Source organism: Amaranthus tricolor, chromosome 1 (genome assembly GCF_026212465.1).
Source record: "Amaranthus tricolor cultivar Red isolate AtriRed21 chromosome 1, ASM2621246v1, whole genome shotgun sequence".
In the NCBI taxonomy this organism is placed as follows: Eukaryota; Viridiplantae; Streptophyta; class Magnoliopsida; order Caryophyllales; family Amaranthaceae; genus Amaranthus; species Amaranthus tricolor.
In genome coordinates this window covers 42,015,653-42,042,537 of record NC_080047.1, presented here as the reverse complement: position 1 = coordinate 42,042,537, position 26,885 = coordinate 42,015,653, and the positions used below count along the sequence as shown (strand labels likewise).

Sequence of the window (26,885 nt, the reverse complement as noted above, 5' to 3'; positions counted from 1 at the left end):
CTATCATAATCGGACTATTGGCAATTATAAATCCCAAGTAATGTCTCTTAGTTCAAGCAACAAAATAATAATAGCCCGTCTAAAGCTGTATAGAGCCCGTTTTAGCTTGTTTAAAGCCGTATAGAGCCCGTTTTAGCTTGTTTAAAGACGTATAAAACCCATTTTAGCCCGCTCCATTCACGTATATAGAGGGCTCATTCAAAACTTGACCCAATGAAAGCCTGACTTATTTAGAGGTCCCACGTTCAAGGGTCGTATACGGACCCCAATAGGTCCCAGCCCATTGCACATGTCTAGTTGGAATTTCAGCTTTGACTCTTTTGAAGTAGAATCATCCTGGCTTCTGTTCTGTGGTTATGAATTATATTTACAAAACAATAGTAAACTGAACAATTTTTTGTTGGTGATTTTTGTTTTACATAAAGCTACTGGATATTATTTATAATCAGTAGATGATCTATATTTTTTGGGATCTACTGATCTAGCAAAGGATATGGGGAGATGCAAGCAAAAAACCGAAACACAATCAAGGTTGAACTGATTCAAAACCTGTCTTGATGCTAAATTTATACAATAGAAGTAGTTTGTTGATACATCCCAAGTAGGGGTGTTCAATGGGCCAGCCGGGCCGGGCTTAAGTACATATGGGCCAGTTTGGATAACGGCCTTTCAAACTTAACATGGGCTTTAGATGGGATTTAGATGGGAGAATCTAGATTTTCATAAATGTGTACTCAGTCTAAGCGTTTCATCTCCTAATGTGAGCTACAAACGAATCGATTTCCAATCGAGAAACACCGCCTTCTGCAGTCGATTCTCGAACACTTCTTCCAATCTCTACAGCTCGTTTCCTCATCGCCTCGCCTTCCTTCGATATCATCAATCTTCTGACTATAGTTTCTATTGTGGTTGATCTGACCAACTCACTTCTATGTGCCCAATCTATCACATTTATACCAGTCCTTAACACTTGTGTAACCAAAACGGCATTCCTTGGCTGATCCGAATGCATAGGCCACGCTGCGATAGGCACGCCCATACTGATGCTCTCCATACACGAGTTCCACCCACAATGACTCATAAACCCGCCTACAGACGGATGTGCTAGAATCTCAACCTGAGGTGCCCAGTCTCTTATCACTATTCCCTTGTCCTGCACTCGGATTTCATACCCATATGGCAGTCGATCCCTTCCTAGATCCTCGTCTGCAGAAAGGTCTACTCGATCAGAAAACCGAAATATCCACAAAAACTTCTGACTGCTTTTTTCCAATCCTATAGCCAACTCTGTGATCTGATCCTCTGTCATTGATACTGATGTTCCAAACGAAACGTATAGGACTGAACCCGTCTCTTGTTTGTCAAGCCAATCGAGGGATCTATGTCGGGTTTTAGATTTCGTGTTTATTGGATTCAAGGGTCCGATTGCAAACAGGGTCTTATTAGCATAACCGGGAAGTTTTGCTATTAAGTCTATGTATTTACCTTCGATAACTCTGCTCGTGTTGTATAGTCTTCCACTGTCAAAGTTTAGTGCTTCGTATTGTTTTGCTATGTAGGCTGTGAATCGCGGTGTGAAGCAACCTTGATTAGACGGTATTCCATTTGGGATGTCCAAATCTAGCTCGAAAGGTTTGTGATCTCCTAGAGATTCCCAAATGTACAAGAAAATTGTGAAGGCGGAGACACTGTGGAATGCATACGTCTCAGCATTTGAGATCGAGTTTGCATCTTGAACAACGAATGCCATCATAGTGTCGTGTATGATAACGATTCTTTTGAACTCGGTTGATAGGTTTTGCACGAGTTGGAAAACTGGTTGACGGAGTTGCTCAGTAGCATCAAAAAGTGGTTGTAGGTGGCCCGGAAATTTGGATTCAGTATCGGGTTTTGGTGGGTTGAGCGGGATATTGGGTTGCTGATGATGAGGAAGTTTGATGTCATGAAAGTGAATTTTGCGAGTAGTTTCGGGTTCCCAACCGTGTAGGCGTTGTTTGGCTTGTTGGTTGTGGGGTGTGGATCCAACAAAATGAACAGGTATGTTATAGGATGCTACCAGGTTGCCCAGATGGAGAATTTCATTGAGATGGCCTTGCATTGGAAATGGCACCATGACCGTGCCAACGATGGGTTTTTCGTCGGGTTTTTGTTGATGAATGTCATCTGCCATTTTTGGATGAAATCTATGGCTGTTGGGTGTAGATGTTCATGAAGATGAGTACACAGAACACATATGGATGGCACAGTCTGGAATGGGAATTGTCTATAAAATATTGAAATGGGCTAATTGTTTATGCTTTGGTGTGCATTCAAGTGCTTGATAAGTATGTTTGAGCTACTCCTCTCCCTTTTGAGAGACCGTCTCTCGGTAAGACGACTTCAAAAGAAGCCCATATGCTAATAATTGGGTTAGTTGTGCTATTTAGGCCATATATGAGGAATGTGTTACGATGAATCCGTCTCATGATCAGTCTGTCTCACTCAAGAATTTGTGAGTACGTTTTGTTTTATATGAGATAGTTCCACTATGAGACGCGTCCTATACTTTGATTAACTAGCCCATAATAAAAATCTTTAGCATATGAACGTATTTGTTTTGAAGTCGTCTTTCCGAGTCTCTTAATCTTTAAAAAAATACTTATTATTTTATATTGCTTTATTTGCCACAACAAATATAATAGTACTCCTAATATTTAATAATCCCAGTTATCATAATTACTGGTGTAATTGACTTAAATTATTGATTACCAAGATCCAATAAATTTCATTTACTTGCTTAGTACCATTAGAAGCAATAAAAAGATATCGCCTCCTATTCCGATCAAACAGCTAGTCTCTTGGGAGACCGTCTCTTTGAGAAATGTATCTTAAATCCAAGCCATTATAGATTAATGTCTACTTACCGTATTCTTAATGCCTACTTACAATATTCTTAATGTTTATTTACAGTATTCTTAATGCCTACTTTCAATATCTTAACTATCTACTTATATCATTTTTAATGCCTATTTACAATATTATAAAAAAAAATATAATGAGCCGGCCCAATTAAAAATGGTCTCTTACAAGAATTTGTGCCAATCAAATGCTCCATTTCCGCTTTTGTCTATCCACATTAATGTCTCACTTTCTTATTTGTAGGTTTTTTGGTTATTTAATTTTGGAAATAACTAGAAATAATACAATTTTTTGCTTATTTTCCTACAATAATACGAATTTTTAATTAACTATGAATAATACCCAAGGGTGTTTCCTCTAGGTTGGTATTATTCATGATTAATCAAAAATTGTTATTATTGTAAGGAAATTAACAAAATATTATATTATTCACGGTAATTTTTTCTTTAATTTTTTATAAGATCCAACTATTTACATAATTGCCATTAAATTATCACTTTTTTCTTACTCATTTCACGTGGTCTTATGTGATATCCTTTCTTTTTTATACGTTCGTATTAAAATAAAACACAAATTCTTAAATAAAACGGTCTCATACAAAAATATGACATTTAATTAGATTAAGGTGTTTGGCAAATTAGCTTAGTGAGTAATTTTAGCTTATTTTAATATAAATAGAGGGTTGGGTGGTCAAATCCGCTAATGCTAGTGTTTAGTAAATTAACTGGTTGAAACAGCTTATTCATACGAATAAGCTGTTTTTGAACAAGCTGCATATAGCAGCGGGATCAAAATCAGCTTGTCAAACCAGTTAATAAAATCAGATAGTCAAATCAGTCACTATAATCAGTTATCAGCTATTTGCCAAACGTCCTCTAAGTGAATGATGGGAATAATTTATTTAGTTGTGGAATTTGGTGAATACTAAAATAGTAGAAGTGGTTCACTTTCTTGATTACAATGAAAATGACTTGGTACTCAACGGCTACAAATGAACCACATTGCACCAAAAATATTCTTCCATTTTTTTATAACGTTAAAGTTTGTATCATTTAACTAAAAAAAAAACTCTAATAAAAAATGGTCAAAATGAGTAAACTCAAAGATAATATATTAATGCCATACGAATATTAAGATTTAATTGGCCGACAGTGGCAACCAAAAGATGCAGCTCAATAAGAGCATAGCATCTGGATTATGGACTATTGTTTCGAACAATATGTGGTCCGGCATATGTACGGGCCGATAATTATTTATTTATTTTCGATCAGACAATTTCAAAACAAAAACTTTATATGTTCGTAATTTTTATTATTGAGATTACGGTAAATTTCACATAGAATTCATCTTATATATTATGAGGTCATATGTAATATGTAAAGGCGAATCTAGGTTTTTATTATAAAAGAGACATAAAATTTATTTTTATATGTAGAGATTGACTATTTTGTATTTTTGACTTTTATACTGTACTAATATGTATAAATTATGGTTTTCTATATTGTGCCTCTCACAATATTTTTTAAATTTTTTGTAACACTTATAGAGTTTCACTTTTTTGTTTTCACATAACTATGGTATATGACACTTCAACCGTCATTATAGGTCTATTAGTGGTAATATGTAAAACCTTAAGCTATAGAAAATAATTTAAATATTTTAAAGGCTATAAGCATTAAATATATTTCTAAAAAGGCAAAATTATGTTATGATTTTAAGAATAATTATACGGATATGATTTTTTTTTATATCAAATATTGCTATATTTAGCTTCTAATTGCAAGCCCTAAAAAATCAGTATATCATTATCCTTAGTCCACAATGAATGGCAATTTTTGGGTTCATGTATGGTTTTATTATTGTTCTTATTTTCAATATTATTTTTATAAATAAACAAAATATTTTTCTTACATAATTATATACCAAACAACTAACAACAATAATTTTTTCTATTTTTCTTACCCCTCCTTAAGAGTTTCCTTTCTATTACCTTTATATTTTTAATACCAAATAACAAACACCCTTAAAGCTATTGTGGAAACCTGAAAAATCCTCAAAAATATTATTTCTTTCTATTCTAATTAAATTCAGCATTTACACATTCAATATACTATTAATTGATTAATGTTATCTCAAATTTTTTTTCATCTTTTTGTAAAAAAATTATATAATCAATTGAAAACATGTTAAATTATTGGTAACATATCATTTACAAATATTTAAATTTTATATGTCACAAATGCATAAGCTATAATAAAAAAACACTATTATGGGATAAACCTAATTACATGGGCCCAACTATCAATACGTAGTATTTCTAACATCCATTCTTAAGTTAAATTCTCACCTTTCTTTTTTTTTTTTTTTAACTTACTCTATTAAAAAAATACCTCCACATGACACATGCCAATAAATACGCAACGATAACGGAGATCAACACAATGAATGATTCTATGATTTCTACATGGAAATAATATTGGCTGTGAGTGCTCTTGTGAGAAATCGTCTTTTAATAAGACCATTTTAAAATAAAAAGTCCATATACTAATAATTTATTTTTTTGGGCTAATTAATTCATTTATAAAATGCGTCTCACACTAAGCCTGTTTCATACAAGAATTTGTTTAAGCGTTCTTTTAATAAGCTAAAGATAATGAAGTGATTATTCAGCTAAAATTTTATTTTTTAGAAAAAAAAAAAAAGCAAGAAGTGTAGATACTTATAAAACTTCCAATAATATAATCATTCAACAAATATCCATATTTTACATATACCTCACAAAAAAAATAGATTAGTTTCAACAATGCAAGTCAGATCCTATTCTCCCTCTATCTCTCATATACCTTCTCCCAGAAAACAGAGAAGGTAGATTTGCATCAAATACCCAGATTCTTCAATGATTCTCCTGGAACAATCAGATTCTGGATTTGCGACCATAATGCAACAAGTGTATATCCGTAAGTCGCCCCCACCGGAGAATGGAGATGGGTGCATCTCGTCAATGTTACAACAAACTATGCACATTTAGGAAGAATTATCCTCGAATTTTTTATACCAGTTACATCACAGAGTTAGAGCAGGCCTTTCTTTTGCATGCCCGCACTGAAAACACAAAAATCTGTAAGAAAATCGGTACAGCTCCAACCACATCGGAACAGCAGTCGGAGTCTTGTTAAATATTTGTGTGTGGCTTTCGCGTTTGTTCTATGGACTGTTGAGGTTTTTAAGGTCTTCCTCCTTGGCATACCAGGTTGGAATGATCTTTGAAATGTGAGGATAAAGATCCTTGTAAGCATTTCTTATAGTTCCTTCCGCAACACCAGTAGCAAGAGATATATCTGCAAATTTTTGTGTGCTTTTTAGTCTACGGAATTCGGACAAATATGATAGTGAAAGCACAGGAAGTCCAATACTTGAAAAACAAAGACGTCTAAGAATTACTTACCTACATAATTAGGTTCATTAGAGCCTAAATCATAAAAAAAACTTCAAAATGAAGATACAAGTTAACATAGCCAAACCCCCTGATCACAAGTTTTTTTTGGGAAAAAAATATGGATAATTACAATTGCAAATAGTTGTTTCAAAATGGAGTGGTATGATGTTGAAGCTTTGAAGAAGCGAACGGAGCAAAGAACAAAGTGTTCGAACAAGCACCTGTTTACAGGTTCCAGTAACTTCGGGTGGGGTCGAACAAGAAGGGTGTGTGCTCATTCGAGCAGGTGCTGGCAGTCAGTACGAGACAGCAGTGATCATCCTTGGTGCGTGTTGTACTATATAAGATTCTTTTTTCTGATTTATTGGACAATACAAGGGGCGTGTAAATCAGAAAATTGGGGTATTGAGAGGATTAGTACTAGCAAGAAAAAGGGTTAGTGAACCTTAGTCGGTCTTGCCATTGTACTAGTGTTAAAACTCCATTGTTAAAAGGTTTGAGCTCTAGTAGGTTAATTCTTCATTGAGAGTGAGATTTCTATATCATATTGTGAAACCATTAAACAAATATGATCTTTTTGAGGAGGTACCTAAGGTTCCATTAACACATTGTGTTCTAGCTTAAGTTTGCTTTAATCTCCTTTGTTGTGCTCTATTTTTTTTGCTTTTTTAAACCTTTTTCATCATTTGAGTCCAAATCCTTTCATTTCAAGCCTTTTAGGTGAAAGGACGTTCTGTAATCCCATTACCTTCTTTCCTGCTTTGATTTGAGAAACAAATTCACCAACAAATAACTTGTTATTCTGATATTCTCTTACTGTTCACACTCCTTAATGGTACTGCCAATAGCTAACCGTTTATGCTCATTCTGCAACGTAACTTAACAGACATCGAGTCTTGTGACCCCACAAGAGGCAGCACTTAGTCGTAAAATATATACCAATCAACTAGAGGAACTTTTGGGGTGGGGATACCGACACCCCCCCGATTCCCAAGGAGCCTAGCCCAACAAGCCAAGCCAAGTTGACCCCTATAAGGTTCCAATCTAATAGGGTACTTAGTGTTAAAAAAAAATGGAAAGCAAAAAGGTCACAAGAACTACTGTAATATCTCATGACCTCCGTAAGACAAGAATCAAGATTAGAACTACCCCTAATGTGAGAGAAAAGTATATTAAACCCTTACAGACGAATGAAGGCGTGAAGCTTGTAGACGCTATCCCTTTTCTACTCTCATGAATTTGGTTAGATATACAGCTATTATTTATAAGAGTCCGGATATCTTCTAAAACATAGAGCCTTCAATTACAGTCAACTAAGAGCCTATCATAGCAAAGAACAAGGCAGATCACCTTCGATATTATTTCTTCAACACAACATTGATGCGACTGAAAACTACACTTGCTAGTGTATTCAAGTAGTCAAATATTTCAACTATCACTCCTTCCAGTTATTTATTTTAGAGTGTAGATGGTGATCTTAAAATTTACTACTAATTTAATATGAATTGATCTTTTCTGATCCAATATGATATTTTCATAGAATAAGTTGAGCTGAACATAGCCTATAACGCAAAACGAATCATAATCAGTCCAGCAAGAAGAAAATAGGTAGACTCCTACATGAACTGAGTATCAAAACTCAAACACAGAGCCAATATGACAGACCTTTAAGGGGTTTTTTCTCCTCTGAAAGTTGAGTAATAATATAGATAACTGCAGCCGCAATGGAAATGGGACTTCTCCTGTAAAGATTGCAAGAAGTAACAAGTTAATAGCTTGATGCATGCTTAGTAGTTGCTGTAACATGGTAAGCAATGAGATAAAACTACTCAAACCAAGAATCTAGGATGTACCACAGCAGCCATTAATGACTTGTATCATCACAAGGTAAGCAAAGCTGACACTACCAGTTTTACTGATTCGCTAATCTCCTCATGAATCGCGAATCGAAAAAAGCAAATTATGGTGGGTTTTGTGCTACTCTTCGTCAAATTCGAGCGAATGCGAAGTTAAAAAGCGAATTATGTTACACGGGACACTACACATTTGAGCAACACAACACACTACAAATCAAAAGTATCTTGCATGGAAAAAAAAAACAATTTCAAATAGAATATCAAAATAGTCAATAATTTTTCTCCTCTACGAAACATGCAGCAAAGCAACCATTTATAATCTTCTTGTAGCTCAATATAGTTTCTGAATAATTAGAACCATGCGTCTATAAAACCCACCAATATAGCCACAAATTTTGGAGAAAAGCGTATTCTGGTATTACAGCAATGCTTGAACTAGTTGCAATAAGAAGTAAAACCGATCAGTTTTCATGAATCTCCATTGTATAAGACAAAATATTTGCAAATTTCCTCCTTATATACTTCATTATCTATGAAGAGGGGCATAAAAGATTTTATTGTTGAAACCACAATCATTACTGAGATGCACTCTAAACTGCAAGTACATGCTTGACAGTTCATGTTTCTGAACACAGTAAATAATCACAAGTTACAATATATACTTAAGGGGTACAACCTTATATCAATTTCTTCAGATTTTTGAACAGCTTCTTGGGCAGCCTTCATGGCTTGATTGTTCATACCAAGATTTGAGCAAAATCGTCTCTGTAAAAAGTTTCAATACCGTTTCAAGCATTAAGTAAAGACAAAAAAGTACCCATTTAACTTCTCCTGTTGAGGAAATAAGCATTTACCAAGAAATCGCCAGCATGTATCGTTCCCATGTCCACTGCTTTCCCCATTTCAACCTCCAACTGTTTTACGATGTATTCTTTTGCCCGACCAATCTCTTTTTTTGTTGCACCATTGGCAACAGAACAAATTTCTATATGAAATTCACGTGTACAAAGAATTTCAGAAAAAAATAGAGAGCAAGATCCACACTTCATTAAAAAGAATAAATTAGAAAAAGGAAAGCACCAACTTTAGTTTATTAACTAATTTGCCAATTCTTTTTGTCTTATAATAACCTATAGTTTGATTTTTAACATGTTAGGGATTTTCTAGGAAAACACCCTTTAAGTTGGTATTATTCATGTTTAATCAATAGTTGGTATTATTGTAGGGAAATTAACAAAAGGTTGTATTATTCACTGTAATTTTTCCTTAGAAAAAAGGTTGTACCTTTTACAGTCCGAGGTTTGTCCTCTTGCCGGCAAGCTATGTACAGGCATGCAGCCAATATTGCATCTTGATTTCGTCCTCTACTTGACTTCTGATCTTCTACCTTCTTGTATATCTCACTAGCTCGATCCTATAAAGATAAATAGATAAAATTAAATAACCATCAAATAAAGAATCATAAAAAGTCAATTGTAGAAGCTCAGCAAGATAACACTATCAGAAGTATAAACAGTTCCTCTAAAAAAACTCTTTTCAAGACTTCCCCACTAGTTTGAAGAAGGTAAGAAAAGATCAAAGAATCCCCTTAAATAAAAGTTCACTTTGGGAGAAGTCAACAAATAACAGTGTGCGTGAAACTAAGCAAGCAACTAGCAGCTTAACATATAGATTATATACAAGATAACAATGACATCAACCAATCAAAACAAAACTCAAAGTCGTGAACAGAAAAGATAAATGATGGTTCAGCTAGCCACCAAATGCACAACTACATACTCCCTGATTCCCATTGCATTCTTTCCATTTCAATATGCACGGTTTTTAAGAAACCATTGAAGACTACTTAAAAAGTAAGCGCATGTGCATATGATGGGCATTTAAAGGGTAGAATTAGTTTGCCACTTAAAAAGTTAAAAGAAATATAGCCAAAAATAAAAATGGGAAAATGTTAGTAAACTGTCCGAAAATAGAATTAGAAAGATGTTAGTTTGTCCCAGTTAATTTGCCCCAAATGTATATCGGAATATGACCCCACAACTTTACTCTTTTAATTGTCTCACTACTTTAATCCATTATATCCAACTCCTTAGTCTCTGTGCCAAAAGCAAATGGGGCAAAATGGTTGGGACTAAGGAGTATATAAATATACAAAAAAACATTAACACAAAGAAAAGTGAATAGAAATAAGTAAATCAGTTAGCCAGCATAGTTCACAGCCATATATCAATATCTTAAATGAAACATTATAGCAAATACAAATGAATAAAATCCTCACCTTTATTGTTGAAACAAGACCCAACCTGAGAAAGCAAAAGGAGCTTCATCAGCTTAAGTTCTCAATTGGTTATAAAACATTCAAAAACTAACAACGAAAAGTATACATAAAAGATATTCACATCCTTAGTCAAAAAATTACCAAATAAAATAAAAAAAGCTTCAAGGCTCATAGGGATTTTGAGGGGAGCGGGCACAAAGTGCCTACTTTTACAGTGTATACACCATACACCAACTGTATACCCCATTCAAATATTATCAACATGCTCAGGAGTCAATGAAGACAAAAAAAATAAGAGAATTTAAATATTCTGGTCATATGGGAAAAGGTGTAGCTAGAAACTATCAAGAAAACAATACAAGAAAGAAGGACTTCAATAAAAAATAAGCATGAAGACGAAAAAAACTTCGCATCAATTTCCACACTAGCAGTCTATCACTATTTGTATACATTCCATCACTTGGTTAAAATCTTCAAAGTCAAAGAAGCGTGATAGAAAGAACCAAATTGGCAGGATTTTCCATACTACCACAGTTCAGATAAAGTATGTTTTCATTCTATACGTAGATTCAAACGTGAAAATATCTGCTGACATCAACAATAACATTGCTTACGACAAGGTACTAAAAGACTCTAATCAAGAGAATTCCCGTATTATAATGAATGAACAAGCAGTTTAGACGATAAAGTGAGGTTAAAAATGTAAACGGAGAAGAGAAAGCAACACCAACACTGAGGAAGCAGAAGCAAGAAAAAAAACAGTTTGACATGAAGATGCCAAAGAGCCAATTTGAAACTCTACTCCACAGTATGGATATCATAAGGTGTGGAGCATTAGGGAGAGACAACGATGCCAACGAAGTAGAAATCAAATAGATAGGTGATCAATGATAAAAGCTTCCTTAACCAAACTATAAATTCTTCAAAATTCACAACCACCTCTACCAGGTACTAATTCATCTTTTCAAGGCTTAAATAATTCATTATCCCAAATCCCAAATGATCATAACCAATGAAATATAACTCAATCACAAGGTTGCAGGCTTAAAATAGAAAGTCACTCTTGTATGAGACCGTCTCATACTCTTACCGTGAGGTGGGTCCATACAAAAGGCCAGTACTTGAAAAAATATTTAAAAAAAACAATGAAATATATGAAATATGAATTTACACTTGTACATGAAGCAGTTTTTTTAATAGTTTGGGCTGACCTAAATGAAGTTATCTCACGGTGAGACTACCTCAATAAAGAACTAGTGTAAAATAGAAGGCCACAAAGTGTTCCTCTCCAATAGCTAGATATTAGGACTTATAAGGAGTTTCTTTCACGCATTTATATACTAGTGCTAGTAGTGCATGCCTCTTGGACAGCAAACAAGTTCAATTTGTCAAGTGAACTAGCTTTGCTATAATTATCTTCAACGGGCATTTATTAGAAAATACTTGACTTTATTCCCTAATAACTGATAGTATAAGCCATTCCCATTTTCATCTCCAACTTTATCAAAATATTACATTCATTCGTATGCCAACACGACCTTCCCTTAATCATGCTCACAATAGATTCATTCCAGCAGAAAAGGGTACCATAAATCTAAACTTTGAAATAAGTGTCTTTTCAAACAATTCAATAACCACTGCAAGACAGATCTACACTTAAATAAGTCGCCACAAGACCATCAAATTCTGCTAATCAGCCAATCCACCAAAAAAAATGTTAGTGATGAGTTACAGGAAAAATCATATGCTGTAAATGAAATTAACTTCATCGTGAAACAAATATCAACAAGTAACAACCTCAAAACCAAGAAATTGAAACAAGAGAGCCAACTACACACTGCTGCAGAATCATTTCCATAAGCAATAACACTTGACCTAGCAACTTCATCCTTCAGGGGAACACAGCAAGAACACACACCTAATTTGCTACTCAACTCACCTTCGATACTATATTCTCTCTGCTTATATTCTCTCCACAAAAGATACTGACAAACTTCCCTAATCAATATGATCAATGAATAGGACAAACAATTTGCTCATCTGAACTATAAGACAAATATTAATTATATTCTTATACCAAAAACCAGTTCTTCATAATAAAACAAGTGGAACTGTAAGAAAACCTACCAAATCAAACTTCTTATAGCCACTCCCCCAATACAGCTTACAATATAGTATCGATCCCACAAATTTCCCCAAAAACAGTCTTATAACAATCTTGAGACAAAATCAACGATATTACAACTATCACCCCATTACTACATTCACCTTTCACTCAATCATCCAAGGTGATACCATAGCCCACTTTGCACCAATTATTCTCTACCCAGAAGATATAAACCTCATGCTCAATCACCAATCAAAAAACTGACACTACTATATAGGAGTGCTAGTGGTGAACAATCTTACAATCATATTCAGTTTTCATGATAACCAGAAGCTCTAAACCACCAACCAATTCCACATGACGAGCTACATTTTTCCAAAAATACAAACTTCCTAAGTTCCTCTCCCCCCTCCCCCACACCCCACCAAAAAAAAAAAAGAAAAGAAACCACCAACAACCTATTCGGAAATTTCCCTGATTCATTTCTTATTCCTACCACCATCATGACACCAAATAAATATATTCATTGCCAATATCACTTACCCCAGCCTTGAATTACCATTCATATCTTTGTAGCCAAATCTTCCCCAAGTAAATAAGCAATTAAAAGAACTTCACTTTCTAATGTCCTGCACCTCTCTACTATAATTTCCATGTTTTGCCATTTTTTATCCCTTCCCAAACCCAGAGTTGGTGCATTACAGCTCAGAACACCCGGAATTTGTACAAAAACCCAGCTTGCTTAAGTGGAAATTATGGTTCTACCATAAACATCCATGTTATTGAACTCCTTAAATTTCCCTCAAAATTAAGCTCTTAAAACATCCAACAGAACAAGAGGAATCTGCCTCAGGTCCCGGCTCGGATTATTTGATTTAAATACACATAGAACCCAAAAGAACGGCATCAGAACTGATATTAATGACTATTCGGCCCATCCTATACAGTGGGACAAAAAATCAAATCTAACACATCCAACAAATAAACTCTAAAATTTTTCTTCAAAGTCCTTTCCCCACATAAATTTTTTTAAAAAAAATACAAAAAGGGGAAAAAAAGAAGCAGACCTATCAGCCATAGTGGCGATGGTCTTGAACGCAAGAATAAGACCACGATCAGGATTAGCACCCCTATTCTGCCACCTCCCCAATGACGAAGATAAATAATCACCAGTAGTGCCATTAGGTTTAGATATCACAGTAGAAAGGCCACCATCAGAAAGCAAAGGATTACTCGGGCCACCAACACGAACCGGGTCATTATCATTCGATTCATTAGCAAAAGTTCTCCACTCAGATGTTTCATCAATGGAGTGCGATTCAAGAACAAGTCCGCACTCAGAACACACTGTATCACCTGCTGAATGATCGAACACTACTTCTGTGTGTTTCTTACAATCTGTGCAATATGCATCCCCCATTTTCAAAATTCAAAACGAATAAATGAAATTGGATTGAAATAATTACAATTAGAATTACAATCTCCCAATTGGAGAATCAATAGGGTAGAAAGAAAATTGGTCTAGGATGGTAAATTGGGGGAGAAATAGAGGAGAAAAATAGGGTGTAAGTAAGAGGGTATTTATAAAGGGAGGGAAAGGGTGAAGGGTGCTTGTTAGGAAAGTCATGGGAAAGAGATTTATGCCCAATTTGTAAATTCAGTTTAATCATGGCCTCATGGGATGGTTTGTCAATTGGTCGGTTTCGTTCCGGTTTTGGGTTTGGGTTGCTGATAATTGATTATTGGTTTTTAATTGTTTATGAAATGGATAGTCTGATCAGTCCAATTAACGTTTCTCCTAATATGTACTTAATACTTAATCTATTTAAGGTCATAACTGATACATTTAAGGTTAAAATTGAAACCTTTTATAAGTTATAATTGATCATAATTAATCATTTTAAGATCTGAATTGATCATTTTTAGTTCAAATTTTTTTTTATAACAAAGAAGCCTTGAACTCTTGGTCATTTCCAAAAGCATTCATTAAATTAATTGGCAAACATAATTCGAAATTGAAACTTCTTCCACCTTCACATCCAGGGTAAGCAAACATTACACCTACAACTTTATTTTCAAGTCCATTATGAACAGAAATTGTTGAGGAAATACCAATATCACTATTATTGATCGATCATTAAAGAGTATAAGTACTCTTATGTTACATTAAAACCATTATGTATGCATTGAATAAGAGTATTTGTATTGTGCAATATTTTAACACTATTATTGATAGTTTTATTCAACATTCATCTATCTATTACTATGCTTTTCAGCCCTGATCCGACAATTTTTAAAAGGGCATAATAAAGCTTGGGTTCAAAATAGATTTTGTAATTTCAAAGAGGGTTGAATTTAAAAGGAGTTTTTAAAAGGCTCAAAAAGGTTTTGTTACATTTTTATGGAATGTTACTTTAAACATTTCAACTTTGATTAATTTAATTCTAAAAATCCGAACTTTTGATTAAGATTTAACAATCCGAACTTTGGGGATTATCTAATTTTAAAGCACTAGATCCTTGGTAATTTCAAAGAGGATTTATCCATTGGCATCTCAATTCATTTATAGTTTACGTATATCATCTTTGAAATGGTTCGGGTTGGATTAAGCCGCATTATTAAAATAGCTTTTGTGCTGACATCCACAAGTAGAATGATTATTCCTACATTATTAATAAAAACAACCTAATAAACAAATTTTATAAGAAGAAAGCCACATATTTAGCAATGGAATAGTTAGGGAACCTAATAACAGTGAAGTTGTGATCAACATTTTAATAAGGTGTATAAACAAGTTATTTTATCAAATACGTTTTTAGCTTATTTTACCAATTAAACTAGCTAATTACCTCAACCAACTAATGCTCAATTCACTCTTTTACCAAACACTCTCTTTAATTTTAACTCACATCACAATGTACATTTACTCTTGCAATAAGGGATTGAACTCTAAGAAAGTTAATACCAAGTGATGAAATGAGGCAAATACTCCATCTTAGATGTTAAAAACCAAATTATTTATTCTAAGGCGATCCGCGTATGACACTGGTAAATACCTAGTGATAGAATAATACCACTTTATTAATCTTCGTTCTGAAATTGTGAAAACAGAACCACATTTAGGTACAAATTGATCAATTTAACGTAAAAATTGATTACTTATAGGTCCAAATTGAAATTTTCTATTTTAATTGATATATTTAAGTTTTACTTTACGTTAAAATTGATATCTTTAAAATGAAATTGATAAATGCCTAAAAATGGAAAAAACGAGAAAAAGCATGTGATGCTGTTACACTCGCGAATTGTGCCGGCCCAAATTAACGGTCTCAGTCCAAATTTTTATGTTATTAATTTAGGTTGCTGATTGTTGGTTGTTAATTATTTATTTATTTAATTATTTGATTCGATTAATTGTCAATTAAGTTGTATTGTCATCATTTATCTCAATTACTTCACCAAATAGGCGAATACCTCGGAGTATGAGTAAACAAATGAAGTGTGGAGATGTTTTTGGTAACCGTTAGCTTTAATATACTCTTTCAATTTTAACTCATTTTGCATTATTTTCAAATTTAAAAATTAATTCACGACTTCCTACTAATCTTATATATATATATATATATATATATATATATATATATATATATATATATATATATATATATATATATTTATTTATTTATTTTATCTTAATATCCACACAATTCATTCTCTTTTATATTTATTACTGAATATTTGTCATTTTCTTAAACATACTTTATTATAGTAATTAATTTGGTATAATACTAGAGAGTGCATGTGCGATGCACGACTTTATTAAAATTTCTGAAATATTTATATCCTAAGATTTTATGATTATTTAATGAATAAAATTGAAAAGATTTTATGAATAATTGAAAAAAAAGAAATAATATACATAGTTTTATAATACATTAAATAATATAAGTATATAACCTAAATAGTAAAAATAAATTAATATGGATAATATTATAGTCATACTTACAAAGTAGTAAAGTTAAAGATATAAATATTAATCATAATAACGATGACATCATTATTGAGTTTTGAAGGAAAATTTTTTATTAAGGTTCTGACATATAATTAATTTTAAAAGTAATGATGTCATTCGTGTTTTATTTTAATTATAGTTATAGATGAAGTAAAATATATTTTTAGCGCGTTTTTAAATTTTGTGAGCTGTGATAAGGTGTTAAGTTGAGGAATGATGTTACTAAATGTGTTCAATTATGGTGGCCAATCAAACGCTTAGCTTAGTTGATTTTGTACAATAGAATAGTTGGGTGGTTGACTTGAAGGACAAATCTTCCTATATGCCTACCAAACTTTACTTTTTCATTTCAAATATAAATAATGCAAGTATATGTATTACCTACTTTCAAGTAGGCCAAGAAAAAATGCAGATTTTTTTTTTAAAAAAAAGTTACACTACTAATCTAAGATATTGTATGTCCACTAAAAATAAGCTTATATGTGGAGGCGTTTATTCGATCATTGAGTTTATTTCAGATCAAGTGTTTTGGGTTGGTTTATAATCAAGTCTTGTATTCACATTGGATTTTTCATTTATTTGAAAGTTGGGTCAAGTCGTGTACGGTTATAGGAGTTATTGCCATCTCATGTATACTTTAAAGGTGTCAATATCTAAATATATTTCAAAATTGAGTATTGTGTTTATATTACTCTTTACGTAACTATAATTTTATTTTGAAGTAAGTCAAAATCAGATTTAATTGTAAGGTCAAGTATATAAAATCATCGAATCTATATTGTGAACACCAATTAATGTCTGTATCAAAATTATACTCAAGTACAAGTTAGATTTTCTTGGGCATGAAATGAAAATGAACAAATAAACCCCTAAATACCAAATGATCAAAGGTAAAGTCTCAAGAACAAAACTCACATAAAACACCCAAAACCATAAATGAACTTGTGCAACCCCAAGAACCCCAATTGAGCAATTAAGAACAAAAACAAAAGCAACACAATTGAGGAAGAAGAGAATAGAGAGTAAAGAAAATTATGTAGAAAGAGAATAAGGTTTAGAAAGCATTTCACCTAAACTATGTGTTTAGCCCTATTTATAATACATAGGGACTAACACTTACATATAATCCTAAGGCTAATCAAGAAACCGGAAAAAACAGAACAAGAAAAGCGATCCAGAGCCTAAAGCCGAGTCGACTTCCTTTGGCCATGAGGAAAACCGACTCCACTTTTTCTTCTGCCTCCAAATATGAATTCTTCCTTTTAAAGCCTTATTTCCTTATATCAACATTTATCCTTTTACCCCTCTTTTAACCATAACACATTAAACCATAATTAAGGACTTCAAGTCACACTAATCACCACAGATATAATATTTCATCCAAAAACAATATAAATGTTGATGTGATAGACTCTATAAAGCTTAACCTGATGCATACAGGCTTAGAATATGCTGTACTCTATCATGTATGGTATGCAACTGGCTTGATATACTTCTATAACATTCGGATGCAAGAAATTTGGTTACATGAGAAACCATAAATTAGTTCTATTAATTGAAAAAATAAATATTGTGATAAGAGCACCAAAATTACATGATGGTTTTGTCTATTTACAGTCGTCCCCTCCTCGAACGCTCTTGTTTGGCCTGTTTTGCCACCCCTCGTACAACAATTTACGAGTTTAAAACATGCTTCAAGTCGAAGCAACATACATCTATCTCTATGACAATCGATTTTACATCCAACGACTTGTTATCTTGGTCGATGAGTGCACTGACGGAGGAGTTGTTGCATTCCTACTGTCAGTCGGACCTAAAAGAAGATATAAAATATCGTAAGTAACACTACTAAAAAGTAAGCCAACCCGTGAACTAGGACAAGTTTCCACTTACGAGCATCAGTCGATGTGCTTCCAAGAGAAGATCTCCGATCTGATCCTGGTGGTGGAGGTAGTCCGGTAAGGGACTGTCTCCTTAGTGCCCTCGCTTTACCTGTTATGGGTGATTTTGCTTCACGAACATTATTTATTGATGGTGATTCCACCGCCTTTTGTTGGTTCCTATAGACTCACAAAATAGGCCGATGTTAGTACCCTGTGAAAGTACATGAATCGGTCAAGCAAAGAAAAACATCTCGTACCTTTTCTCAGAGCCATTGATCAACTTCCCGATAGTTCTAAGGGATCTTTTGATTTGTGACCCCTTTTTATTAGTCCTTTTTACAATGCTGGGAGTTTGTTTTTCGTTTGAGCCGTGTTTTTGCTGTTCTGGTGTTTTCGGAGTTTGTTGTACTGTTGGAAATCTCGTAGCACAATCTGTGAAAGTCGGTCTATTAAGAGCTGCAGGTTGTGGGCTCTTCGGAAACTCCATGATGCTCATATAGTCCTTAGAACTTATAACAACTTCAGCTGAATGCAACCGGTCTTTTGTTGTCAAATTCTTCGGACCTTCCAAGCTTAATCTTCTAGCTCGAAGAGAAGCTTGTGGGGTTTTAGTACTCTTTCGGATGTCTGGAATAGGCTTCATAGAATTCGGATTCTCAATGCTCAATCGTCGAGTTCTTTGGGGAGTTTTTGGTTCCTTCAGCTTTTGTTTTTTCTCACTTCTTACAATCGTAGGATTTTCAATGCTCAACCTTCGGGATCTTGGGTAAGACCCGTCAAGCTTTAGTTTTTCGCCTGGTGACTTGGGACCTTTGCTGCTACCTGTTGTGCCATTAGGGAGTTTGTCTGTTGGCCTTGGTTTCGACAAAGGCGATTTTTCCAGCTTCTCTGATTTCATACTTTCGATGCTCAATCTTCGTGATTTTACAGGTGTTTTCTCGATGGTTAGTCTTGCTTTATCACAAGGGGATCTTAGTTGTCTGTTTGGCTTTGGACTTCGAGCATCCTTCTCACCCAATGCACTCTTTAGAATTTCAATCTGTATGAAAATTTCAAAGATGTAAAAAAACTGTTTTTTGGCTTTGGTCTTTCGATTTATAGCAAACTACATTAAAATGACTCATTTATTCACGTGCACTTCTTGTTTATGTGAAGCTGCAGATGATGTTTGCTGCCAATGATCAACCGAAACAACTTCTTTGTTATCAAGTAAGGTTGTGCATATCCAACCCTCCAAACCCCGTCTAGGTGGGGGCCACAAATAACTAGACTTGGAGTAAAAAAACTAATACCTCTTCTTTTAGTTCCATTACTTCTATGTTTTTTCTATTGGACTGAGCAACTCCAAGCTCAACAGACGAGACCTTTTGTGCGAACCGTAAGGTACTCATCGTCTCAGCGAACTTGTCCCCATCTGGAATCACATGCGCGAGCACCACTACCTTTGCATTTCGTCCTACAATTTATGTTGCAATGCATAATATATGTGAAAACTTGCCTAAGAGAAAAGAATGAAAGAAGTTACAAAAAGTATTACCTAAACCATCTTGCAAGAGTGAAGTAATTTTACTATTTCTTTGACAAATATTGGGAGTTTTCTGAGAGAACGATGCGATAACATCCTCAAATTCCGCGAGTGATTTGTCATCCTCTCCGCTAGCTGCAAGATTGACCAAGTGCAGGCAACCACGCAAAACGTTTCCTGCTGTATCCTTACCTTGCACGTGTATAGCTACGACACTGCATGAGACGGAAAATGATCATCAGATTCATTCTAAGTTATTGACCTTAATACCCGGCCCATTAAAGGTCCGACCCGTTAAAAGCTTGTCTAATAAAGGGTCAGGCCCAGGGCCCAGGGGGCACTCGACCTGTTGCACACCTCTAATATCAGCACTAGAAGAATTGGATGCTCACTGACCTATGAGAATGACAGCTTAAGCTGTTGATCTTTGAAATATGTTTTCTTTCCCCGGATTTCACTAACTCGATAGCATCGATATGTGACTTTACAGAATGGAATGTTATATCCAAAAGACTCGATTCACCATCCGAAGCAGAATCTTCAGCTAAAAGATCTTGCACTTGTTCATTGTATATCGTAACCATTTGGACACACACGTCATAAGTTACGTTCAGCCTCCTACCAGCAGTTTGGAAGAGGTCATTCAAAGCTAAGAAGTTCACGCCTGTCTCCTTTTCCGAGCCATACTAAAAATAGAACATTCGTCACACATCATACACATAAGTAGGATTTTCATCTGTAGTCGCTTACAATGTTAATCTACACGAACATAGCAAGTACGCAATCTTACCATAGTGTGTGTCTTGCCCGAACCAGTTTGGCCATAAGCCAAAATGCAGACATTAAAGCCATCCATGACAGACCTGATTAATGGCTGGATTTCCTTAAACAGCTCATCTGTTGGAAATGAAAGTTCAGCCGAAATAAGTTAGATGCTTATAACAAACGCGATATCTTGATGGGGCGTGTGGATATGTGGCGGGTAAGACCTTATACCCACTATCTACCCATTATCCATGTGGGATAAGAGTTTTCAGACCCATATCCACCCACTACCCACCAAGTTCATGGTGCGAAACCCATGAATCCGCTTGTCATCCCTAGTGATGAACAATCAGGCATTTAAGTACCTTGTGTAGCTGTTGGACCATACACCTGGTTAAACTGGAAAACTTTTCTTCCATCTAGTCTTGGTTTTGATGGATCCATTACCCCTATGGATCCATCTTGCCCAACAAAATCAACCACATTCTTCGCGTCTGTATCGAGCATGGGTCTGATTCTGCAGTAGACTCTGACATTTCCTGTAAAAACATTAGGAAATCAACCACATTCTTCGCTTCTGTATCGAGAATTAACCATTTTGGACTACTCACCCTTTAAGTCTTGGGCCATGTTGTATAGCTTCCGATTCTCTTGGATCACTTTTTGGTAACCAAGTGCAGGGCCGGACATCTCTTCAACAAGACTTCCTGAACAACACGAAGAATTAGTACATACAATTTACCTTTTCAGAACTCGGGCTAATACAAATACAATAGCTCACCTAATTGAATCAAATCATTCAACAGCTGAGACTGAAAATCTCCGAATTCTGTCTTTGTCTTGTGCCATAAAGCTTTAATATGCTGTATTAAGAACAACAATAATCAGTGTCGTTTATCTTCGTAGAAACGTTTTGATCATAAACATTCTCTTAAACTATGGTTAAGGGTGGCAAGAATGCTTACTGAAAGGTCCCTTTCTTGACTTCGTAACATACACCAACGATCCTTGTTACCTTTTCTCGTCGCATCTTCATGGTTCTGCAACGAATTAAGAAAATAAGTTTGGTATGAGGATTGGAGAATTAGATGTTGCTATAGCATAGTTGCCAAAGCCTAAATCCCAACAAATTGGGGTCGGCCACATGAATCAACAGATCAATACTATTGGTTGTCCACATGAGTTCTTCTTATCCATTCATTCTGATTTTCTAACATCTCAATCTGTAAGTCCAAATCTTTCATATCCTTTTCCACTCCAGCCCTCCAAATCATTTACGTTCTTCCTTGCCCTCTATAGCCCACCGAGTTCCAACTTCTATTTTTTCTTATAGATTCACTTATACTCCGTCTTTGCACAACAAGGTCACTTTGGCAACAACAATGATGCTACTCCAATCATTCAACAAAATGCATAAATCTTTGAGCAAATGGTTTTACCTTAATACATGTGAATTACACATATGACATTTTCTTCCTTATCATTTAGACATTTACTATGCCATTTTCTTGTCCAATCGTATGTATAAGAATACATGAATAGAAGTGCCGAAATACATTATAATACCTCTTGAGTATTTTGAAGAGATACATTTTCTTTCAGGACCGATGCTAGAACACGTGATCCACCCGCTTTCCCTAAGCTATCTTGAGAGGAATGTTTTAGCTGAACATAATTAGCAGAAATCAGTCAACACTTGCAATGCATTGTGCATTTAAGTACAGAAATAGCAGGAAAGTACGACCAACCATAGGAAATTTGTCTTCTAGTTTCTCATTTAAACACCTAGACAAAATCTCACTAAATATTTGGACTTGTTCCTGTCACAAAGAGCAACACAATATGAGTTTGTAATATTCATGGAATGATAAGTTTTTATATGGTGAGAAGGGAGAAAGGCAGGTGTTGTACCTGGCTTCTATTTTGTAAGGAAGAAAGAAAATTAGCATTGATGTTTTCCTTTGATTCAACCAAATGATTTGCAAGTGACTTGACTATGGAATCTACAAAAGTGAAACAATGAGGGGGTAAGTGATAAGGGTGTGAATCTAGGATACTCGTGTGTGCTGAACCAACTCATCTCTGCATGTGTGCTGAACCAACTCGACTATCATTTTTCTATCTCATATGTTAATAAAATACTAGTAAATATTGATAGGATTTTTAGTCAAATGAACCAGACCATGGTCTAGGCAAGCTCGGACCTAGATTCCCGTTGGTCAGTGTATGTTGAAATTAAAGAAGGATGGAATCAAGGCTACCAAACATTCTTGTTGAATACACCACTCATATCTGTATGTGTGCTGAGCCAACACGGCTATCATTTTTCTATCTTATATTTTATTCAAGTAAATATTAATAGGATTTTTAATCAAATGACTCAGACCATGATCTAGGCAAGCTTAGACCTAGATTCTCGTTGGTCAGTGTATGTTGAAATTAAAGAAGGATTTAATCAAGGCTACAAAACGTTCTTGTTGAATTTCATGTGTCCCTTTGATTTTGCTATACAACATCTAAAAACTCTGACTTTGATTTGCACAATATAGAAAATCCAAAAGGATAGGGGGTTATAGAGTATATGGCAAATAGATTCTCTCCTTAACAATATTCAACAAACCAAACAAATTTCACCCAAAAATCGACTTGAAAAATGAAAACAAAAAATTGAATGGTCTGGCTAACATCATAAACATTATGATGATCAATTTCATTGAGCCTCTAGCATGGTTTACTATAAGCATTCTTCATTGATGTCAAATGCGTTGGAAAATAGCCCACATGTGATCCGACATCGAAGAATTAGAGAGAAGTTGTCTAACATATATACTTAATAGGCTACTCCTCATCGGATTTATGTGCAGCCAACTCTCCTCTTATATGAGTCTTATTGTGTACAAACTCATTAACAAATTTATCAAAATGTGCATCCTAAATGAGTATTTGCTAAAAGAAAAGAATACAGAACATGTACAAATATGTCAAAATCTGATACAGAATAGGGAGTAAAGATACCAGTGAGAAACTGTTTTTCATCCACAGAAGACTTATCAGCAGAAATCATGCTTGAAGGCCTAGACGAGCTCTTGGAAGAAGATTTCAGAACGAGCGGAGATTTAACATTTACATGCTTGTAAAATCCATTCCCTCCACTCCATTCCTTCCATTCATGATAAGATTTTAGTGCTAATATGCAGTCAGCTATCCTACCTGCAGACTCTGCCTCAAAATTCTCCTGAATTGTTCATAACTAAACGTAAGTATAAGATCAAGATCAAATGAAACATGATAGGATTGAAGAATTTGTTATCCAAGCAAACAATATTCAATTACTCAATTACATTAAGCGGGTTGTGGACTTCTATAAAATGTTAGGTGGGTAATCGTCCTGATACTATATGGTTTTGGGAAAGAGTGAACCTCATCAAGTGTATATGCAATTCAACGTTCATTGCCAATGGGTTTGTGGGCCTGAGCCACGGATGCCTCGTGGGTATGTCCACATGAGTAGGCCCATGGGGTGCATGTGACTAATTGTAATGGCCTAACAGTTCTTAGTCACCTAGGTGAAATTTGAGGGAGTTCGTATGTACCTAAACTTGTTCTTGTATAAACGAAGGGACTGTTTACGAGTGACTCTTGATAGCGAACATATTCTTCAACTTTATATCATATCATATTCATAATAAAAAGTGCACATGATACTATAATTTTACTATAATCCGAAACCAAAGAACAATTAACCTTATAGTTTGTTGAGAATCAGTGTCGTTTCTAACATTTTATAGACCCTAGGCAAAATGAAAGAATTCGGCCCTTCTATAGAAGGTAAATTTCGGTCTTTAATGGGTGTTTGGCAAAAGTAAAGTTATAATTTTACAAACGATTTTGTATGTCCTATATAAAAACATTGCTAAAATGAGGTATTTGGCCATTTTCTAATTCCGAGGCCTATGCAAATGTTTATCTTACCTTCTTGCCTAGGGTCAGGAACCATCATGTTAAGAATGGTCACATATTCTTGTTATGTAAAGTTAAGGATAACAAAATCAATCAAAAAAATTAAAAGAAAATTGTGGTTAGGTAATATTACTCTTTCTAGATCAGAAGCTTCAAAAGCAGGAAGCTTCAATTGTTTGACAGCCATGAGGAAATTCCTGACATTCTCAAAGTATTGATAAGCAGGCAATGGTTTCGAATCCCATATTGTTGATTCAGAAGCTATTGGTTCATTATTCTCCACAACCTTCAAAAAAAATCCCAATAGTCCCACAGAAAAGTTACTTAAACAACAAAAAAACAAAATTAGAGCCACAACCATGGACGAATCCATGACACTAGTATAGGGTGTGTTGAACACTATCTATACAGGTACGATGAACTAATTTGACTACCATTTCTGTGTTTATATGGAGTATTACACAAATTAATAGTAATTGAACTTTTATTTTTAAAAAAGAAGAAAAACTTATAATTAAATGACTTGGTCATAGCCTAAGTAGCGTTATCAGTAGAGGTGTTCATTCAGGTAATTACGTTGTTTTGGGTTAGGTGTTTCGGGTCGGTTTGAAATTGGGTTTTACGTGCATATTGTTTTTACATGATTGTAAATCATTTTTGATGTCGGATCAAATCGAATTCGGTTACAATGTCAGGTAACTTTCGGGTCTTCCGGTATGTTTTATACACCACTACTGATCAGTGTAATATAATTCACTTTTTGAATTTGCAATTCGCTCAAATTTGCCCAAAAATAGTCCAAAAGCGACCACAATTCATTTTTTTCAATTTACCAATTAACGAATCCCGTCACACCGAGCCCAATGCCTAGATTTGCCCTTTACATACAACATGTTCATTGTCTTAAATGCAAAATCATAAGCATTTAATTATCTCAATAAATTTTCAAAACTAAACAAAATTGGACTCTAAAAAGGTGGAAATTGATACCTTTGGTATGCACCCAGGTTGAATTTTATTAATTACATTGCAAAGAATGATTCCATTTCTTAAGCAAGAAATGAAGTCTCTTTCTGATGGTTCAGCAGGTATACCAAGAGGACCCACAACACATTCTAGCCAGTGAACTGCTTGATATCTCCTAAGAACTGCATCATCATACATTTTTTATTCTCAGACCAAAAAACCTTCAAATTCTTGGCATACCCAGAAAAAAAAAAAAAAAAAAAAAAAAAAAAAAAAAAAAAACAGGGTTTGAAGAAACTAAAATTGTTCAAATTTTAATTTTAGGAATATATTCAAATTTTCATAGCAAATTAAGGAAATTAATGTAATTTTTCATCCATTTTTGTATGTATAAATCAATAAAATCTTGTAATTCTTAGAACACCCACAAAATCAATGAAAATCAATAAGAATATCAAAAGTCAATAAAGATCACATAGAATTATTTATTGCCCAAAAAAGAAAACAATTAACCCAAGTATTATTTCTTTCCATTTAAGACAATTTACACAAAAAAAAAATACTTTCAAAAAAGTTACTAAAATGGAAAAAAAATGAAGAACCTGCTTCCTCTGCTTTTCTTGAAGCCAAATGAAAATCATGGAGCTCCCCACTTCTAGTAGTTTCCACCATTAATCCCCTGCAAAAACCCACCAAATAAAATAAAAAAAAAATCAGAAAATAAGTTTAAATTTAAGTATTTCATAGCAAAATAGAAGCTTTTGAAGAATCAAGAACTCACATTTTTTTAGTTTTTGTAGTGGATTAGTTTGAGAGAGTAAACAAAGAGATAAAAAATAGGAGGGAAATTAACAAATGAAATCCAAGCCTGTAGATGATTGATCAAATGGTTTGTATTTAATCAGATGGTTTATGTTAGATTTTTGATCAGATGGTTAGTATTTCATCAGGGGAGGAAAGTTACCGTTATCCTTTCAGCTATTTTTTTGAATTCAAAATGTGGGGCCAATGGGTTTTGATATTGGATTGTTTATTTCTTGGGCTTTCTTTCTTTGGATTTAAGTTGATAGTTTAGTTAGACAAGATATATAACTCTCCAAACAAGTTTTGAACTTTTTACAGAAATACTTACATCCGATTATGATACGTTATGTGGAAAAATGTGTCTATTAATAGCACGTGTAATAGAATGGAAGAAG

The 26,885-nt window shown here is 34.3% G+C and overlaps 3 protein-coding genes across 3 annotated transcripts; all 3 read right to left on the bottom strand.

Moving 5' to 3' along the window:
* Positions 1-407: 407 nt before the first annotated feature.
* On the bottom strand, positions 408-2,301 carry LOC130813421 (zeatin O-glucosyltransferase-like). Its single transcript, XM_057679257.1, has one exon. The coding sequence runs from the start codon at positions 2,168-2,170 to the stop codon at positions 749-751; it is 1,422 nt and encodes a 473-aa protein (XP_057535240.1). The 5' UTR covers positions 2,171-2,301; the 3' UTR covers positions 408-748.
* A 3,295-nt stretch (positions 2,302-5,596) lies between these two features.
* Positions 5,597-14,193, bottom strand: LOC130813416 (transcription initiation factor IIB-2). The gene is made up of 7 exons (XM_057679253.1): positions 13,643-14,193; positions 10,469-10,493; positions 9,475-9,604; positions 9,045-9,175; positions 8,867-8,955; positions 8,000-8,076; positions 5,597-6,236 (listed from the first exon to the last, which is right to left on the bottom strand). The coding sequence occupies exons 1-7, from the start codon at positions 13,993-13,995 to the stop codon at positions 6,103-6,105; spliced, it is 939 nt and encodes a 312-aa protein (XP_057535236.1). The 5' UTR covers positions 13,996-14,193; the 3' UTR covers positions 5,597-6,102.
* Positions 14,194-18,056: 3,863 nt separating this feature from the next.
* On the bottom strand, positions 18,057-26,673 carry LOC130813409 (kinesin-like protein KIN-14L). Its single transcript, XM_057679248.1, has 19 exons — positions 26,468-26,673; positions 26,289-26,365; positions 25,711-25,868; positions 24,854-25,006; positions 23,776-23,995; positions 22,672-22,763; positions 22,509-22,580; positions 22,327-22,425; positions 21,726-21,800; positions 21,542-21,623; positions 21,372-21,467; positions 21,126-21,299; positions 20,786-20,892; positions 20,392-20,681; positions 20,008-20,210; positions 19,763-19,926; positions 18,728-19,509; positions 18,481-18,647; positions 18,057-18,400 (listed from the first exon to the last, which is right to left on the bottom strand). Coding segments are annotated over exons 1-19 (3,090 nt in total). The 5' UTR covers positions 26,470-26,673; the 3' UTR covers positions 18,057-18,323.
* Positions 26,674-26,885: the final 212 nt, after the last annotated feature.